The following is a 20,827-nucleotide window of genomic DNA, read 5'->3' as shown; positions in this document are numbered from 1 at the left end:
AGCATAAGGGTTATGGTTGTTGGGATCCTCTCTCTCACCGCATTCGTATTTCTCGGCATGTTGTCTTTTGGGAAAATATCAAGTTTTTGTCTCTAACCGATCTCTCATCATTCCCCTCTTCTTCACCTCCTACTTTTACAGATATTTCTACTGATCTTTTTCCTAGTGACTCGAGCACAGATTCTTCTATTGAGCTCGTTTCCACGATTGATGCTACGCCTGCTCCAGATGTGCCTATTGTCACACCTATTGCCCCTCCAACACAAGTCATGCCTATTGAGCCCATATCGTCCACAAACTCTCAGCCCAATCATGTAAAAAATCCTCCCTCTTACCTCAATGATTACCATTGTTTTTCCACTATTCTTCAATTTCAAGAACCTAAATCCTTTCAGGAAGCCTCTCATGATCCCCTTTGGCAGCAAGCTATGGATGATGAATTGCAGGCCCTAGAGAAAATGTATACTTGAGATCTTGTTGATTTTCTTCCTGGTAAAACTTTGGTTGGGTGTTGATGGGTTTACAAGAACAAGACTCATTATGATGGCTCTTTGAAGCAACGCAAGGCCCGCTTGGTGGCCCAAGGATTCACTCAAGAGTATGGTGTTGACTATGAGAAAACTTTTGCACTTGTTGCTTGTATGACTTCTGTTCGCAGCCTTTTAGCCATTATTGCTGTTAAGCATTGGCCTCTTCACCAAATGGATGTTAAAAATACCTTTCTAAATGGAGATTTAGAGGAAGAAGTGTGTATGAAGCGTCCACTTAGGTATCAACATCCAAAAGACAAGGTCTCTCGTCTTCGTCGAGCTTTATATGGGCTCAAGCAGGCTCCACATGCATGGTTTGCTAAGTTTAGTACCACTATGAATCAATTGGATTTTTCTTGTAATTCTCACAACTCGGTTCTTTTTGTTCGCTCCGCTGCTCATGATATTGTTCTGTTGTTGCTATATGTTGATGACATGATTAACACAGGCAGTGATGATACAGGAGTTCAGGAGCTCAAGACATACTTGGGCCAGCAATTTAAAATGAAGGATTTTGGCAGATTGAATTATTTTCTTGGCCTTGAGGTCCATCATGAGAGTGATGGTATATCTCTCTCTCAAATGAAGTATGCCACCAATTTGACATCTCGAGCTCACCTTTCTGATGAGGAGGTTGAAACTACTCCTATTGAACCAAATGTTCACTATACTTCCACTGATGGCACCTTGTTGGATAACCCCACCCGTTACCGCTAGCTAGTTAGGGGCCTCATTTATCTTGCTATCACCTATCCTAATATTGCTTATGCAGTTCATGTTATCAACCAGTTTATGTTTGAGCCTCACACAACTCATTATGTAGCAATTCTTCAGATCATTTGGTATATTAGAGGCACTCTATGTCATAGGCTTCACTTCTCTGCTACCTCCCCTCTTGCATTGTGAGCTTACTCCAATGCCGATTAGGGTGGTGATCGTGATGATCAACAGTTTATGACAAGCTTCTATATTTTCCTCGATCATTCCCGTATCTCTTGGAGAAGTAAGAAGCACACATTAGCCTCTTGCTTTAGTGTTGAATCAGAATATCATGCACTAGCAGACACTACTGTTGAGGTACTTTAGCTTCATTGGTTACTTGATGAGTTGGGAACATCTCAAAGCTCCTCCACAGACATTTATTGTGATAATCAAGCTGCAATCAAGATTGCTTACAATAATGTGTTTCATGAACGGACCAAACACATTGAGATTGATTGGCACATTACTCGATAGCTTGTTGTTCGAGGCACCATCCGACTTATTCCAACTTGAACCAAGTATCAACCGGCGGACTTGTTTACAAATTCTTTTTATCCAGGCCGCTTTCAATTTCTAGCAGACAAATTCAAGTTGCTTTTTGTTAAGCCATCTTAAATTTGAGGGGGGATGTTATCTAAAATATTCTCCAAATATCTTCTACTATTATTGTATATATATCTCAATTATTATTAAAAAAATATTATTTGATATTATAGTTATTAGTCATTATTGTATTGTCTATTTTTTTTTATGTATATAATGTAACCTCCATCTCAATAATAGATATGATATTTTTCAATCCTTCTCTAGTTTCTCTTTCTGATCTCTGATAGCTTTCAATTTCCAAGTTATTTTAGATATTATTTGTTTAATAATATTTTTTAAATTGTTTTTCCATTTTGTTGAGTGGTCCTTAAATTTAGGAGTAGTGGGTAATGTATATTAAGTTAGTCATTTTATTTATTTATTTATTTGTTAGTTATGCCAATTATTTGAGTTATGGATTAATGGGAGTATTTTTAGAAACTATTAATCATTTTTCTGTCTCTAAATACTAAGGCACAACATGTAAAAATCATTTGGAAGTACAATCATTATTATTTTTTAATCAATGGAAATTCTCCTTTGGCTTTATTAGTTGTATGAGTTTAAGATTCTTGCTCATCTCCTATTAAAGATTTTCTCTAATCTTTATTAATTTACAAAGTTAGATTCTGATTTCATACTTTAATAAAGACTTATGTTCTATTTTTCTCTCTACCTATCTTGGTTCCTATCACAAATGGTCCAAGGAAACAAAGTCAGTTCCAAAAAACAGTATTGCTTGGAAGGATTGACCACATGCCTCATGTTAACGTTTATACCTTTTGCTGGAAATCTTAATTTCATATTCTAATTATTAAATAGAGCAACTTTGGATGTCCAAGTGAGGAAACTTATACACTAGACTAGAACACTTATCAAAGTTCCATCTACTAATTTCGATCTATATGAGATTCAATAAAGTTTTATGTTAGTTGTTGATAGCCTAACACAACCTTCCTCCTTTGCCTAAGTTTGGGTCTAGCTACAAATATAGACAGAGTTCCATGTATCAATTTCACATTCAAAAGAATTTCTAGACCACACAAGACCATAACCTTGTTAATTTTCCCGTTGTACTTTGAAGTTCAATATTTTAGGAATGGCTTCTCCATGCAATAAATAAATGAATATATAAATAAATATTGTCACCATGAGAGATCCTAACAAGAACAAATAGAGTAATTCGAAAGTTCTTACGCATACATCATCTATTATGCAACTTGGAACACCTTTTATTCTAGCATAAAGCTCAAGATGTTCTTGTACAGTCAAATATTCCAAGAGAGCATCAAATTGTGGGCAATAACCAATCTGAAATGGGAATTCAAACAATCAAGTCTGAGTCAGATGGATTCAGGCAAGTCTTCAATCTTTGACTATATGTTTGCGCAGACGATAAGTAAAAAATTACTAACATGCTGGCGAGCAGCCTTGGGATGAGAACATATATCCTTGCCAAAAATAAAAGCAGTCCCATCAGATGGAGACTCTTCTCCTGTATGGACAGAGTTAAAAAAAAATTCAAAATTGAATTTTCTTGAGCAGCAGAAACAAATGGTAAGTTTACAGTAACCCAGCATGAGCAAATATAATTACAAAAGCTTTCCTACTAGTATGCTTGTCCAAGATTTTGAAGAATCTCATTAATTTGACACATCAGGCTTGCTCAAATTGAAAATCCCATTGATGAAACAAAATACATTCACCAGATACAAAGTAGGTATTATGGAAGGAAATGCAGAATATGTTATAAATTGTCAGATAAGTAGGGATATTAAGTAACACTGCAGTTTGAAGCCTAAGGCATGAACATCACACATGCAGAGATGCAGTGTCTATATTTTGCTCAGAAATCTGATATACCACACAACATGGACAAAGTTGTGGTCTTTCCAGCTCCATTTGTCCCTAAAAATCCGAAGCATTCTCCTTCCTGAACAGCAAAGGTTAATGAATCTACTGCTACCTTTTGCTGGCGAAGCTTCCCTTCATAATAGACCTGAAATGAGGGAAAATATCAATACAATTGTAATGCCAAATTATTCCAATATCATTTATAAAACAGCTTTGGAAAATACCTTACGAAGATTACGCAGATAGATGATGGCATTGTCAAGGGTACCTGACATTACTCTGTTTCTTTCTGTTTTCACATCTACATCTTCATCACAGTCTATGCCAACAGTTTCCAGGGAAGGTTCTAATAGGTTTTCCAGATAAGAAGGAGTATTACGTGGGACAATATTTTCCCACCACTTTTTGATCATGAACAGAGTCAATTTGAGAGAAGGAAAAACTTCAATTCCAAGTGTTAACACAAAGTAACTGATGCTCTGTCATAAAAGAAAGGGGGGGGGAGATTAGATTGACCAAAGCCCATGTGTATATATATTATGTATAAACACTGCGTTCCTGCTTCCAAATCAAGAAGATAGAACCAGGGAATAGAATTTTTGGTTCAAATTGACCAAAAGATAACTCATGGGAGCTACATTGTAAAGAACTATCTACCATAGGCAATAAGAGAAGTGAAAAAATTATGCATGAAACGGAGGATTTACAGTATAGTGAAATAACTGACGGGCGTAGCAGAAACAGAAAAGATGTATATACTCAACATTTATACTACAATCAGTAGTTTCATTCAGGCAGCCGAGCCACATAAGTTTGTCCTTCTCCCATGTGACTTCTTTTATCAGCTGCAACCAAATATACTATTTACTAGTAAGTTGGTCCTGCCATCTTATCCCTTTGTTTCCAACCTTTCTTTGCACTATTATAGTACTATCAATCACTGAATAACCTTCAGACAAGCATACATGACTTCCAGATGTTAATTATTATGAGGACAAGGAGAAAATTTCAGTCGTATGCTCCACACACATCATTAGAAATTTTTTTTATATATTCTGGAGACTTCAGCTTGGGAAAACCCATATGACATTAATGACACAAACCTCCAGAGCAAGATAACAGATAGAAGCACCAGTAACATTCCAATCAAACACCCCTTCACTTGTTTTATCTTTCATCCCTTGCCGTAGAAGAGCTAGTGAAGCAAACCCATCAGCAAAACAAAATCCAGGAGATAATCTGAAGAAGTTCTGAAAGAGAACAAAACAAGTTAAATAACTCAGTTAATATTTGATCTCATTAAATGTAAGTCTTTACCAAAGTTAATGAGCATACAAGAATTTAAATACGATTGCATATCTTTAAATACAATTTAAAACACAATCGCACATCATCACTGCCAACAAAAAACTATAGATTCATACCCTACATATTATTACCTGGAAGTGCCAGCTGTATGGCTCTGGATCCTACTACTTAAAACACAACCTAGATTCATACCCTACATATCATTACCTGGAAGTGCCAGCTGTATAGCTCTGGATCCCACTACTTACAACACAACCTTATCCAACAACAGGACATATAATAATAGTGTTGGACAACCAGAAGTTATTTATAGAAATTCAGGGGCGCACTAAGATACTCCCATATCATGTTATTCTTAGGGCAATAACTGCCTCTGCTAAGAGAATTGGTTTGCCAACAAGCGAAAAACATAGCAGCACTATCTTTAACATAAGTTCCAAGTATATATTAAAAAAAAAAAAAAAACTTTGATGGGTACCTGAGTAGGATGGAAAACCCTATCCCAAAAGCTAGCTATTGAAGTGGGAGAACCAATCCTCTTATATACCTCACTGAGCATCCCATACTACTTAATGTGAGACTTGGTATCCCATACTACTAAGTCTCCATCAATTGGCCCCCCATAGAAAGCCGATGTCTTGATGGCTGAACTCCACAGCACTTAACTCGCTCTCCTTCCGGTCAGAACCCTCTATGGGTAGCCCTCTCCGGAATTGCCAACAATGAGACTCTAATACCAATTGATGGGTATCTGAGTAGGGTGGAAAACCCGACCCTAAAAGCTAGTTGTTGAAGTGGGAGAACCAACCCACTTATACACCCCACTGAGCATCCCATACTGCTCAATGTGGAACTTGATATCCCATACTATCAAGTCTTCATCAAACTTCAATATTTTTTGCTCCAAAAAAATAAAATCGTACTGGAAAGAGATGAGAGAGGAATAATAAAATATCATGATCCTCATCTATTTGCAAATGAGAGAAACTCAATAGAATAATACATTATTGTTAAAGCCCTCTGATCCCTGTGCACATCTGACAGGTAAAACCAATGATAGTAACCACTTAATGAGCACCATATAAAATCCTGACCTAAAATTGATCAAATGTGAGAGGGAAACTTGTCTATTTGCACTAACTATCAACGTAAAATGGACATATTTCCCACAGAAAATAAAAAATAGTGATTTAAAAAATTAAGACAATCATTTCAGCTATAAAATTTAGAAGAGTTCCAGATAGATTTTTTTCCCCCTCTGAAAAATAGAGCCTAGATAGAAAATTCCACTTCCCTCAACTCTACTGATTGTTGGGATAAAAATAATATGAGCAAGAGGATGCAATTCATATTGCCAACTCCTGAACTGACATGTATTAATACTAAGCATCTGAAGAAGAACAAGGGTTTCCAACCTTAAGAAAAGAATTGGCACTTGTCGTTGATGGTATCAGTCCCATAATGAATGAAATAACCATTAGTACTAGACCAGTGAAGAAGTGGACCAGGAGAACCACATTCTGCGGCAAAAGTGAATATCTTATAACTTATAATTCATAATATGTTAAAATAAAGAAATGAGAGACTGAAATCCCCTCACACCTGAGCCATGGTATGGTCAGAAAAGAAAAATGTAAGGCAGTACGTTGATGATGCAATTGCCAGTCCATATTCCAAAAACATGAGGACTGTTGGCAGCAAAGAAGGACCTCCAACAAACTGATCCAGACCTATGGTAATATAAAATACACAAATAAGCAATGGCAATCATAATATTGCAAAATAAAATGATAATGTCGATTTGCTCAAAAAAAAAAATGATAATGTCGATAGGTTATATTTAGATTTTCTCAAGGACTTGATTGGTATTTTAGAAGAGTTGGGTAGGGTAGTCATTAGGGCCAAACATTGGCTTGGCTGACCAGTTCTACTGGGCCAAATCAGGCAAGGCTAATGCAAAAGTAAAATTAGCAGCACTTGCGATGGTGGCCAGTTTGGCCCAACTCAACTTGATCTGTATATAATATTTAAAAATAGGTTCCAAACTATAAACGTTTTATTTTAGGCAAAACGTTTTAACCACATTCCACAAATTATAAGTAGCTACAGGGTCATGCGCCTGCCATGTTCTTCCCTGAGTATAATTGTCACATTCATATGAAAGAAGATGAGATTTAAAATGTGTATCATTGGTTCATTTAAAAAAAAAGTGTATTATTGGATTTCAAAACAAAAGACTTAAAATTGAGAGGTGACCATTTTTTGGGGAAAATAAGAGGCCCAAACTATTGTGACAAAAATTTATCCAAAATGAAAACCAGACAATTAGGCTCCAAGCAACAGCTTTTGAAAGTTTCACCCTTGTCTGTTTTTTCGTCCATTTTCCTCCTATCAGCCTATCTCTATCATTTCCACAACGTAGATCTCACAAGAGTATTAAAATGAATAGTCTTATGCCTAAAACAGTTAAATAAATATTTAAAAGAAAAACTTGATCAGGACTGGCTGCCAAGACCAATTTGGGATTGGGCAAGACTTGGATGTCACTATCTAGAGTGAAGCGACATTTACATTTAATATGTTGAATCAGATTAATCGCAGCTCAACTACAACCAAATGTAGTTCAGTACCGTCACATACTGAACTATAACAATTACATTGCCTTACGCCAGGCCCACTAAAAACCCCACTCTCTCTGTTTTTTTAATCAACCCTGCAGTTTTAAACTAAAAGATGTAACTTTCAAAAATGGGATAATTCTTCCCTAATCTAAAGAGAACATTTAACATAATCTTATCTTCATCAAAATAAAACACTCAAGCAAATGGGAAAGTAACATTTAGGCACCAAAAGACCAAAATAATTGTTAGGTTCCTAAACAATTATATTCAACTAATACTCCCTTATTTACATCTTATAGAGTATCATTTGCAACTACTCCTCCACAATAGCAACTGAAGATTGTTTCAGGACCTAACTGTCATTCTCCCCAAGCAAATTCTAAAACAGGCAAAAGCCATTCCCCCCAAAAGAAAACATAGAAGCTTTATCCGAAAAACAGCCAAAAAAACCTTAACTGAAACAAAACAAATAAAACAAGAACAAGTTAATTAAAATCACTGGAATTTCAACAAAAACAACTTCTTTCATTAGGTTAGAGAGTTGATTGAACCAAGAGTTAAAGCCTTTTAGGCATAGGGTACTTGTGCCTTTCTGCAGTGTATCTGGCTTAATCAAACTTGTTGGCCCTTGAACTTGATACGAAACTGAATTGTTTTTCTGGCTTCTCTTGCGTGTTCAGCCAATGGTTCATTTAAGGGTGTTTTCCCTAACTGACATATGAAGGAATTGAAGAGCATTATCATCTCCTTGTTTCAGTTTTTCTTTACTTTCTATCCTCTCCTTTGTTTAGAGAATATTTTGCTATCCCTTCTATCTAATCCTTCCTTCCTTTCCCCAATAATATTTGTTCTTTTACACCAAATAAATATTAGATTGCCTCTGAATAATGTTCATTTTCAAATTAAATGACAATACCAAAACAAATAATTTATATAAGAATGGGAAACATACCAAAGATGTAAAAGAGAACAACTGCAAAGGAGGTAGGAAACAAGAAGCTCACAAAGTCCCATATAAATGTAGAAGCCCAATATGAAAAAATAGAAACCTGAATTAAAATAAATCAACATCAGATAGGTATTGACAAAGATAGATAATAATGTCTTAAAAAGCTTCTTTTTTTTGAGATTAAGATACCCCACTGATTAGTTGTTGGTGCTTAGCTTTAACTTCCCGTTCCTGCACCAGTATAACATTACAATTCTTTAGCCCAAGAAACAGAAAAATTTATAGTAAAAATCCTCAGACAGTCACGTGGCAGAAAGCTTGCTTTAGCAAGCCACTATGACAAGGACAATGATGACAACAAGAACAATAATATAATTCAAGTTCTATAGCATTGCAAGGACAGCATCTTGGGAAGATATTATATTAGGGGCATGTTTGGATTAGATTCCAATTAAGGTTTGGGTGGCACAAACCTCAGTTGGAATGTTAAAAGGCCATTGCAAGATGAAAAATTGTTTGCGTAAAAAGTTGTTAAAACAAGCTTCTGGGATAAAAGCTCCGTTTTAACTTAAGCTGACCCATTAAGCTTCTCAACACGCATTGAGAGAATGCTAGCGTGTGCTTTGACAGGGAGTTAGAGAGAGGGAATGCTGAGCTAGTCTAATAGCGAGTGAGAGAGGGGTGCGGCAAAGGTCAAAACTCAATAGCAAGGAGCATGAAAGAATAATAATAAGAGGGGGGCTTTGTACTTCGTGCAACTTCTCTCCTGCCATCCCTCATGATTTTTGTCTAACTCCTTTTATTTAATCTCTCTCTTATTTTTCATTTCTTCATTTGTGTGCATGGTTCATAAGATATGAATTCATTTTACTTTATTCAGAATTAAATGCTTTATAATTTATTATGTCATTCTAATTTTTTAAAAATTAAGATTTTCTAGTTTATAAATTTATTTTATATTTTTTCCATTCTACTTCTTAAAAAATTGTAATTTAAAGTTTAATATTTGTTCTAAAAATATTAAATTCATCACAAAAATATTTATTATAAATTTCATATCCTTTTGTTATTATACATCTAAACTGGCTTTTGAATTATATCATTCCAACAAGTTTCAATTTGCCAAATTGGCTTAGAAAAAAAGGTATCTAGACATAAATCACATTAGAGTTATAAACTTTTACCCTCACCTCAGTTCATTCTAACTTCAGTTTTGTAATTTTTAATCCAAACACACTATAGGATACCTGGTAGGTAGGTATACTAATTAAAAGCACAATACAAGAGGGAAGAAAATCACACTTCAAACGCAATCACAAAATGTGTATTTTCAAATTATGTAGAACTGAATTTTACAAGAAGAAATAAAAAAAGCACATCAAATGAAAAAAGTAGTACTGTTAAATGTAGATTCAAGATGAGAATTGCAGATATAAGGGCTTGGCAGAAACAAGAAAGCCAGAACTTTTAGATAATCTGCAGTCTTTGTAGCATTTTGCAGATATGTTTGTAAGGCAATGCGCTGATTTTTAGTAATCTCTTTTTGCCTCTTCTGTGGTGTTAGAATGGGTCTTATAAACTCCCTTAAGTAAAGTGTTTCAAAATATATTGAGCCAAACTAAAGTTTCAAAATGAAAATCTGAAATTTCTTATTCTATTCCAAAACAGAAGCTTCAATATATCCAGTAAGTAGGACACTCAAAATCAGCCAATCCATCACTGACATAAATGGTGGAATCTGAAGGTTGATTACAGCAGCAGTAGATCATTCAGGGATCATAGCTTCCAACAAAGAAAGCACTCATTTCCAACTTAATCGCTTCACAAAGTGAGAATAGCAGAGGGATCTTCCATTATCTTCTTCTCATTCTCTAACTCGGGTCATTTTGCAAGAATTCAAACAGGTCTTTGCATCTGACTTTCGGGTCTTTAATTTCTGCCTTTGGTTTGATTTTTGTCTTTGATTTCTTCCACTTCAATTTCTGTCTCTGCATCTGGTTTGATATCTTCCCCTTTGGATATGAAGTTCATGGCTAGTGGCTGTTTGTGTGGTTATATTAATCTTAGTTTGTTCTGAAAAACAAACTCGCTACTTGTCTGCTAATCTTAGTTTTCCTCCACCAATTTGTGGGTTTGGTTTTCCAAGTTAATTCAGCTTGAATCGTGATTTGGTTTCTTAAGGTAAGGCTCGAATCACTCCTACAAAGATAAGAAGAGAATAAGCCAAAAGACTTGTCGCTGGCATTTCTACCTTTCATATTTCATTCAAGAGGTCAACCCAGATCCATCTCGCATCAGATGTGGCATTTTCAATCAGAGTTCAGTCCAAAATTCTATCAGTCAACAGGTGAGGATTTAACGTTAGGGTAGAGGATGCTTCGATTTAATTACTTAAGGGGAAAAAATGTTATGACAAATATTTTAGGGCATTGGGTGCTCCTTGAAAAATACTTCATGGGCACAAATGCACCATTACCCTAAATTTTAATCTGTTGTAAATGAAAGTAACCATGTATTGACTGTCTTGACTCATGAAACAGTAGGAAGTGCACTGAAAGAAGCATAAAGTGAATAGAAAATGTAGTATTTTTTCAGGGGAATAGCAAAAAAGGTAGCACCATTTAATTGAAAAAGATGATTGCCAATCACACAGAAAATGTGTACAATGGAATACAGAATTCTGTTAGATGATTCAATGACACAATATACATAATATTTTAGCCATAACTTCTATTGGTTACTGCCACAAACAACTTAAAGTTTTTAATTATTTTTTTTTTAAAAGAACCACTAAAAGTTATAAATAATTGTTCAAAGAAACATCCTTAATCCAAGAGCTGCAATCAAACTTATTAAAAAGATGCCAAGTTGGTTTGAAGCTGTGCATTAAAAGTTGCCTACCTTTACAATGGAAACAGCAAATGAGGCGGGTATAAAAGAGAAGGCAATATTGACAATTATTGCAGCAGAAAAAGCGTCCAGATCCTACAAAATTTCATCTCAAACTCATCAAAAGTTGGATAGGCCTAAGAGATGGTGCACTGCTAACTCCAAAATGTTGCTTAAACAAAGCTAACAAGCACACAAGAGAAAATACTTTAACAATCCCATGATGTACTTTCTATGTGAAGATTAAAAAAAAAAATCATATTAAAATTCTACAATGTGCCTTGAGCATTTTAGTTACTTTGGTCTTTTCATCTTTCCAGCTTATAGTGGACCAAGTCAAAGCAATTAGTATTATTACCCCTCCAACAGCGTATATATATTTTGCATTAAGAAAAGAATGGCTAATACATAAAAAGCAGGAAGCTCTGGTGGAAGTAGCGAGCAATTATGGATAAAGAACTCCTCTTTTCTCTTCCCTAGTGTTGTCCCCCCAACTCTTACTGAAGCACAATGACTTGCATCTTAATGTGTATTATCATGTTATCATCATTTTTAAAAAAGTTTTAGCCTTATTAAGCATAATATAATAGGGTAAAAACTGGATTCACACATGCTGCATTAGCAACAAAATATAATAGCATGCAAAGTGATATAATTTCAAACTAATTGTACTAAATATCATGTATGATGATGCTAAGAAACATTCATTCCCAGAGAAATAAAGCAGTTGCTCACATGATGTTGTAAGAGCTGGCTTTGTGTCATTGGCAGAGGGTGGTTACGTGTCTGAATTGTCATATTCATGTCACGAGTAGCAAGCCTAAGAATTGCCGCATTCATCAAATTGATAAAGGTTGGACCAGAATGCTGACAAGAACAGTTGTGTAGAACAGTGTAGCCTAAGCCTCCATCTTTGTACTGCTCATCCATTAAAATTGCCCCATACCTGTTTAGAAAAATACATTGCAAACAAATGTAGAACAGATTTGCTCATCATATTAAACTTACACAATAAATGCCTTTTTTCTTCTTGAAAAGACAAGTACAGGCAAAAATATTGATCCTGCCTTAGTTTTCAAAAATAAATTTTTGAAAAATTTTGGCCACACAAATTTCAAAACTTAAAAAACTGAAAAATAGCTAAAAGCACATGACTGTCAATTCATATGCAAAAAATACCACAAAAAAGAAAGCTTTCCTAAATATTAAGGAACTAAAACATGTGCCCATACAATCAACTGTAAATCTTGCCATATGATTGTTATTATCAAAGAAGGTGTGATAATACCAATTTTGAGAAGAAATTTTAGTGAGAATCTGGAAAAAGGATTGAGAACTCGAAGAAATGCCATACAACTGGCATTTCTTGCCCTTGTTTTGTGAGTTCACTGAAATAATCTGTAGCTGAGGTTGTCCTTTTCTCTTAACTAAATGGATTTCAAAACGTTGGGCAAATATTCTCCATGTCTGAATGCTGCCTTTTTTGGCACCACTAATCTCTTATACTTATTCACTCTTGTAAGTTGTATGAGACCTATGACATTTCAAGCCATCCATGTAGCAAAACTAGGTTCATTCTCGGCTGGTTTTCTAGGACCAGTGAGATAACTTGCCTTTCCTCTTCCTTTCAAAAAGTTGTTGAATAGATATGAGGTTATCAATAAAAAAATTTGTCCAAGTCACTTCATTTCTTTTTGTCCAAGTTAATTCATTATTTTGTTCAGGTTTCTTCAACAGGCATCAGCAAGAAGGAGGAGGAAAAATTGCCACTGGTTATGAACTGAACTTCTCATCTCCATGATTTTTCTATTCGGTTCAGACTACAGCTTGATGCCAAGAAATGCAGGGCAGTTTCATTTTCTTTTTTCACCTTGATGAGTTTCGATCATGATAGAGGCTATAAAATACAAGAAAGAATGAAAATGGAAATGAAGCAGTGAATCCCAAGATAAAAGGGGGGTTTCAATATGCAGGTCAGCCATGATTCCAAAATAATCCAGCAAATTTTGCAATCCCAGGACTTCAGGCATCTTTGATATTAACATATCCAGCCAAGGGGCATGGAACTAATAGTAGTTGAGTTCAAAGGCAATATGAATTTTCTTTGCTGCAAATGGATATAATGTCATTTTGTAGCCAGCCATCTCAATTCCCACCCCACTTTTTGCCTCAAGAAAAACACTGCTCTGATCTTCAATGTGACTAGATGCAAATGTTTAAGCTTACTCAAACTGAGAAATCATTGAAGGAAGGGAAAAAAATCCTCCTAAAAGCAGAACATTAGCTCAAAAGAGCTCTCCAATTCGTTGCAATTTAATAAAAGTAACCCATTGCTCAAAAACTCCTTCCAAAGAAACAATAAGCTGAGACGTACAAAGACGTTATCATATAATCCATAAGAGTTGAGGGAAGAAATCTGACTTCAATCAAAATGAAAAAAACTGGATTGACAAGAGCTATCCTATGATATTATAAAATGGAACTTATGACCTTCTTCAGTGCACTATAAGTAGCAACCTTTCTATATCCTTAACCATCTCCTAACTACTTAACAGTTTCAAATAGATTATAAAAATTAAAACACAAAAAAAAAAAGATTTTTAGTTTGCATACCTAGACTGGTAGGATTCGTTAAAGCTAGACATCAAATATTCACTCATCGAAAGTAAAGCAGGTCCAAGAATTGGCCCTGCTACTTCCACTGCTTCATGTAATGACTTCTCTGGATTAGGGAATTTGTATACAGTAGGTTTGGCCCTTTGAATCCACCCTCCTTTGACACAATTGGCTACCTTCAACATGATAGTAAACCAAGCTAGATTCCATCAGAGAGCACCAAAGTTAAATTTAAGCAGCAATAGAGCATAATGTATTCAAGGGGAAAGATGGTACAGAAGTCAACAGTCATTAACAGACCTCTTCAGCAATTGGAAAAGAGAAATTAAAAGGAATTGGACCTCCCCCACCACCTCCACTCAGCAAAGGATTAAAGTAAGATGTTGTAAGGGTCAAGGACTGCTGATCAGGATGTGGCTTAAGCTTGAGAAACAGAAGGCCAATAAATAAGAAGACAGCAGGAATCAGAAGCTGGAAAACAATAGTTTTATGATCCCTGCGAGCAGATATTGCTCTCTTAATGAGTAAAGCCTTAGAATGCTGCCAAAACGTGGACCTGGTAATGACACAACAGCTGCAACACAGCATACTCAAGAAGTTTATGAAACTTGACACCGTAGCAAAGAATAGATAACAAGCTCTTGCTACTGTGCTAGATATGAATCCACTGATCTTCCTGTAATCTCCAAGAAATTCAAAAAGCCATCTGTTTTTGGATGAATGATCATAAGAAGCATGAGAAGGCAAAGAATCTGATATGAAGGGACACTTTTTCTCCTCAAAACATTCAACTTCATCATAGTCTGATCCTGCAACTCGCAGGAATACCTCCTCCAGGGTTGTGACAGATATACCATAGCTTTCAATACCAAGACTTTCTTTTCCATCATGATCAGTGGATTTCAAGTTAGAAACTGATTTTCTCAAGCAAATTTCAATTTCCCGGAACATGCTCTCAAAGGCTGATGAGGACAGGAGAGGAAGCCTGAAGGAAATCTCAGTTCCCACCTGAAACACATATCCAGTAAGTTCTGGTAAAAAGAAAATCAATAATCATAATCTCAGATATGAAAACAAAAGTTTATGCTTTGAATTAAATTAAGTTTTAAATAACATTACACGCTAAGTACGTTACACATGACTGAAGCACTGATTATTGTACACAAAAAGCCTCAAATCCACTGCGCACATAATTTTCTTTTAAGGGTGACAGTATATCTAATGACGAAGAAATATAGATACATACATCTAGTCTGCCTGATCCTGATACATGTCAAACATGAAATTCTACAAAACTAGCTGAACAAATTTTTTGGCAAAAAAATCTTGTTAAAGACATGTCAGAAGAAAACAATTCTTCAAAGCAGTATTTTAAAGGTAAGCATATTAGACATGCCATTACACTAGATAATTTATTTTTCTCAAAAAAAAAATAACAACCACTTTGCCTGGGATTCTTTTCCCATTTCTTTTGATGTTCCATATTTTATATATCAATTATCTTCAATCTGTTTCTCTGAGTAACCCCCAAATCCAAAAGAAACAATGATGGCAACTAGCATGAAGAAAATACAAAAACCGAAAGAGTTAGACAAACACAACTGTCCGGCAAACTAGCACCGCAGCAATAAACGATCACCAGATTTACTAGATTTTTCATTTTCTTGACCAGAAAAAGGAATTGCAGAGAAATTTATCAAAACTAAGCATAGAATTCACCAAGATTCATGACCATAAAATGAAAGAGAAGATGGTAATGCAGACAAGAAATCAAGCAGGCACACTCACGCACTATTTCAGTCACACATTCAATTCATAACCATAAAAAGAAGGGAGACACAACAGTAATGCGGTCTACAACTCTCACACACAAAAGCACACATGGCAACACACACATATTGCAAGGATATCAACATGGAAATCTTGAAATTAAGCAAGAAAAGTACATCAGACTAACATTTATGTGTTCGCTAGCATGCACACACATACTGCAAGAGCAGGCCATCAGAATGGATATCTTGATATTAAGCAAGGAAAGTACCTCACTCACACAAGTAGCTGATGGAACATGACGTTTGACAATATCAGAAGCTACTGAAGCAGTGGCTGCAGACTGAAAAGACAAGAACAACAAAACCAAAATCCAAGGAAAATTATTAGAAGACTCCTAATCATAAAGAGTCAGCAACTGAAAAGGTAATTGAAGACAAATTTTAGCACTAGAAGCAAACCTTCACAAGAGTTAAAGTATAACCAACACCATAGTGGTGCTTCAAGAAAAGGGAACTGTCCAAAAAATGATAACAAAATATAAGGGGAAAGAAAAATGTATACCAAACATTAGAAAAAGAAAACTTGAATATACTTCCCACAACTGTATTTCTACTATAAACTTCTTTGAGTATACCAAAACAAAAAGAAAAGGGAACTGTCAGAAAAAAGATCACAAAATATAAGGGGAAAGAAAAATGTATACCAACATTAGAAAAAGAAAACTTGAAGAGGCTTCCCATAACTCTACTTCGAGTCTTCAACTAATAAACTTCTTTGACTATACCAAATCGAAAAGATATAGTACCATACTTTGAGGTTTTAAAGAAAACTTAACGATATAACTTCAACTAGATAATGACACTAAATCAAAATTTCCCTTGCATCCTCTCTCATTTTTGTTTAGATAGAAAAAGAATTTATTGTTGATAAGTTAAAATATTACAAAAAAAAAAAATTACTGTAAACCTCCCAAAACTAATAAAAGAACAATAAATAAACAATCTCCAGCTAGGGAGAGCTATCAAGCTCCCCTATAAATAGATACAGGAATGGAAGGAGATTTAGAAGGGTTGGGAGGGAATTCCTTGGTCCATTAGCGTTTTTCCCCACCCAGGCACATGGTCCATTTATCTGAAAATCAGTTGGGCCAACTGAACTCCTAACAGCTCCAGCTGAATTGGTTAATAACTACTCCAACAAACTCAGATTTTTTATGTCCTGCCAACATGAATCAAAAACAGAATCTAAAGGAAGTAAAGAACCAAAAGGTTAAACATGCTACAGCACTTTCCAATTGCTGTGTAATAGTAATGGAAAACAACCATGAGCCAAAGAGAAGCCACAAACACAATCACACACATCACATGTGCAAGGCCAAAATAATGACCACGAAGATGAAAGCATTCTGCCCCAACCAAATACACCAAGAACTGACTAAGTTAAACGCAGAAATAAAATTCAGGTTTTCTTATTCTTGCAGGAGCACCGAGCAAATCATGAGACACTCAAGCAACAATCAGGTATTCTAGTTTACAGTCCAAATCTGAATCGCTAGGCATATTAAACTGATAGAGCTCATGATTTCACTAAGACCTATAAGAGGAAATCAAGGAAGGCAAGAGTTTAAAAGATAACATTAATGTTGGTTCAGATGTTTGCCCTCCAGATGCTGGTTATGAGGGGGGAAAAAAAGTAAGTGATGGCCTAGTGATGTGCTAGAGTTCCAGTGTGGTTAAAGGTCTTCTAGGGGTAAGGGCTGTGCTAGAGTCACTTTTTGGGTCTTTAAATCTTCCTCTTTGTGCAGAGAGAGGGTGTGGAGTATTTTGAAAATTGTGAGTGGTGAGGAGAGCTCTAGCCTCTCGAATGCTAGGTTGGGGTGGAGGAAGATATTTTTTCTTCATCATTTGTTCAGGTGTAACTTATGTTTTTGTTGCTGTACTGGGTTGTATTTTGTGTTGTTTCATGTACTCTGTACTTTTAGTTCATTATTTTGCTGGTAATACAACTCCATTATTCTGTTTAGTCCCTTTTCTGTGTATTTTTCTGTATTTTTGCTTGTTTTAAGTTTATTAGCGTAGAGGGTTCCATCATAAACAGAAAGCCAAATGTTAGGGCATATTCATTGTATCTATCAATTATAAACCTACAGAAGAAATTTAAAAGGGAGAAAAGAAAGATCATTTTCTCCTCCTACTGGACATTTTTTTCATTACCAAAAAAACTTAGAACCAATCCTAAAAATTAAATTCCATGTAATATTCATTATTCATACTTGCTTCATGAAGCTCCAAAACCATAAGAAAGAATACTTGAATGAAAATAACCTTCCACAGCATTTCAAAGAACCATTGGCCATGATAGCTATCCGATCACCTAGTTCATCGGCTTCATCCATAGAATGTGTTGTCAGTAATATTATCCTTCCTTTTTTTATTTTTTTAATTAACTGCCAAGTCAAGCGCATTGAGTATGGGTCCATTCCACTAGTAGGCTCATCAAGAACTATAACCTGCAAAGGAAAACCAAAATATTCTAGTTTTGTCCAACATATGAATAGACAAGGATGAGCCTTCAATATAAACACAACCTTGCTGTTTCCTATCAATGCAATTCCAAGAGACAGTTTCCTCTTCATGCCACCAGAAAGAGCTCCCACTAGAGTGTTAATTTTATCAGCTAAACCTACCTGTCCAAGCAATAGAAACAAATTAACCAAGTTGGTTGCAAACCAAATAACCAAGAAGAAAATCATTGAGGAAATAAAAAATCTAAAGTGAAAAATTGAACTCTAGTCATACATATTCATAAAATGGTTTTACTATAGATTAACGAAGCACATCAAACTATCCCAGACAAGATGAGGGATTGCAAGAGATTCATTAATTCTCTAATCCTTTTAACAGTGCTACCTTGATACTAGAGATGTTTCAAGTGGAAACCGCCATAACCATTTTACAGAAAGAAAAGACTGCATATTAGCAATGCAGCCACCATGCAGCCACCAAAGTAGAAGAATGACCTAACCAAGCTAAAATGGAAGCAGTAGTTAGGCTTTAAAAGTTTTTCCAAGCAAAATCCAGTTTGTATGATTCTGTTTTGCACCATTTAGACCAGAATTGCGTTCAGACGAAAGAAAAGATTTTCTGAAATATAAACATATATTGGTTTATGCAGAGAGTCTTCCTAATATAATAGCTGAGAAATAATAAACTCACCTCATCTACCATATTGGAAACAACATCCTTCAAAGTGTCTTCCTCTACACCCTTTAATACCGCAAATATTTCAAGATGCTCTCTTACCTGTATAATCAAGTTCATGAAAAGTCAGAACGTTGCAAAATGTAAAATGTAAAGATTTACCTTATAAAGAAAAATTATCAAAAACTAAATGACTAGAAAACGTTATAAATTATAAATATTAACAATACTCTCATCTGAGTACTTACATAGAGCAGAGTGAAATAGTGTATAAAAAAGGTTCTGCTCCCTACAAAATGCAAGCACAAAATTCTCCATCCAAAGATTTAAATATTCTGCTCTTTCCATGCAAACTAGATAAAAACAACCAAATCTCACTTCCATCATGCCTTATTGTACTCTATGTTCCAATTCAACAAAATTAGAACAAAGATATTGTTCCAATGGGTAAAACTTTTGCCATCAAAACTGCAAACTAACTGAACCTCCAATAGCATCAGATTTCAGCTAATTATCAGCATCACAGTTTTTGGTACCAGTATGCATTTCCTCTTACCCCACTCCTCTGCCAAGGGATTTTGAGGCTTTCCCTTTCTTTAATGAAAGAAATTCCCAAGATATATATATACATATATATAAGTGGAGAGATAGATCATATGATCAGTGTTGTTAATGATATGGCAATGCAGGAGCTGCCCACTCTAATCATGAAGGCCATTAAATCAGAACAAAGCTCATCACATAGAGGGAATACAGTGGTTAAAAGACTAAATAGGTCTGAGACATGGTAATTTTTTAGCAGTGAAAGAGACACAGTATGTTAGAAGCAGCTTAAAACTCTATCCACTGAGGTAGCTAGTAGTAAGTCCCTATGCAAAAAGCATACAGACCGTTCCAACATAACATTAAAAAATGAGACTCGACTAGGTCTGACATTAGCTCCTGCATAAAAAGCATATAGACTTGCTCTCATACATTATAAACTAGACTATCTCTTCACAGCCAAAAATACATATATAAACAAACTAGTCCCAGAAAAATTTGCAGGGCAACTTATATAATAATAAAATAATTCAAAAGATTGCATGTTAGCGGAGGGAAAACAATAACAGGAATTTATGTTTAACTTGTTGATATATATTTATTAGAAAGTTAGGCTCTAATTTCTCCACGTTCACCCCCAATCCCACTTTGCCATCAAAGAATGCAACCGACAGAATTATGAAAAGAAAATCTCTGAATATTTCAAGCTTTAAATTAGGCATAAGCATCAGAAGAAATGCATTTGCAAATAGGCAAAAACGTATTAATTAGCATTCTACAATCAGCATCCAACGTTTAATTGAACAGAAACACTTATCACACTAGAGAAAAATAGTAAATACAACTTACAGTCAATTCGGGAAAAAGTATGTCATTTTGAGGGCAGACGCCTAAAACCTTCCGTATCTCATCCTACAGAGCAAGAGAGTTGAAATTTGAATGAACAAAAGATCAAGAAAATTATCAATACAATTTCTCCGATAGATGTAGATGACTTTCCCACTGACAGCAGAAGAGATAACTTCATGTAAATACTCTCAAAGATTAAAGCTTCAAATTATTATATTCACATTAAGGAGGCAAGTAAATCACCTGATTAGTATATACGTGAGCCAACATCATTCAAATATTATTTGATAATACAAGGTCACTAAATTTACACTACTGTAACATTGATGACACTTTCTTTTATTGGAG

The 20,827-nt window shown here is 35.2% G+C and overlaps 1 protein-coding gene across 1 annotated transcript in view; it reads right to left on the bottom strand.

Moving 5' to 3' along the window:
* The window catches only part of LOC129321538 (ABC transporter A family member 1), a 38,858-nt gene that overhangs the window by 5,892 nt on the left and 12,139 nt on the right, over positions 1–20,827 (bottom strand). The window contains 19 exon segments of the mRNA XM_054967334.1: positions 3,081–3,188; positions 3,293–3,372; positions 3,741–3,876; positions 3,956–4,210; positions 4,835–4,981; positions 6,455–6,559; positions 6,642–6,769; positions 8,613–8,709; positions 8,799–8,840; positions 11,511–11,594; positions 12,234–12,444; positions 14,112–14,290; positions 14,415–15,122; positions 16,156–16,227; positions 16,346–16,400; positions 18,212–18,396; positions 18,475–18,573; positions 19,103–19,189; positions 20,480–20,542. Of these exon segments, the coding sequence (XP_054823309.1) occupies positions 3,081–3,188; positions 3,293–3,372; positions 3,741–3,876; positions 3,956–4,210; positions 4,835–4,981; positions 6,455–6,559; positions 6,642–6,769; positions 8,613–8,709; positions 8,799–8,840; positions 11,511–11,594; positions 12,234–12,444; positions 14,112–14,290; positions 14,415–15,122; positions 16,156–16,227; positions 16,346–16,400; positions 18,212–18,396; positions 18,475–18,573; positions 19,103–19,189; positions 20,480–20,542 (2,841 nt within the window).

This window comes from Prosopis cineraria, unplaced genomic scaffold, assembly GCF_029017545.1.
Source record: "Prosopis cineraria cultivar Desert tree isolate PC_DT_omini unplaced genomic scaffold, ASM2901754v1 PC1, whole genome shotgun sequence".
Lineage (NCBI taxonomy): Eukaryota > Viridiplantae > Streptophyta > Magnoliopsida > Fabales > Fabaceae > Prosopis > Prosopis cineraria.
This window is presented reverse-complemented; position numbering and strand designations above follow the sequence as displayed.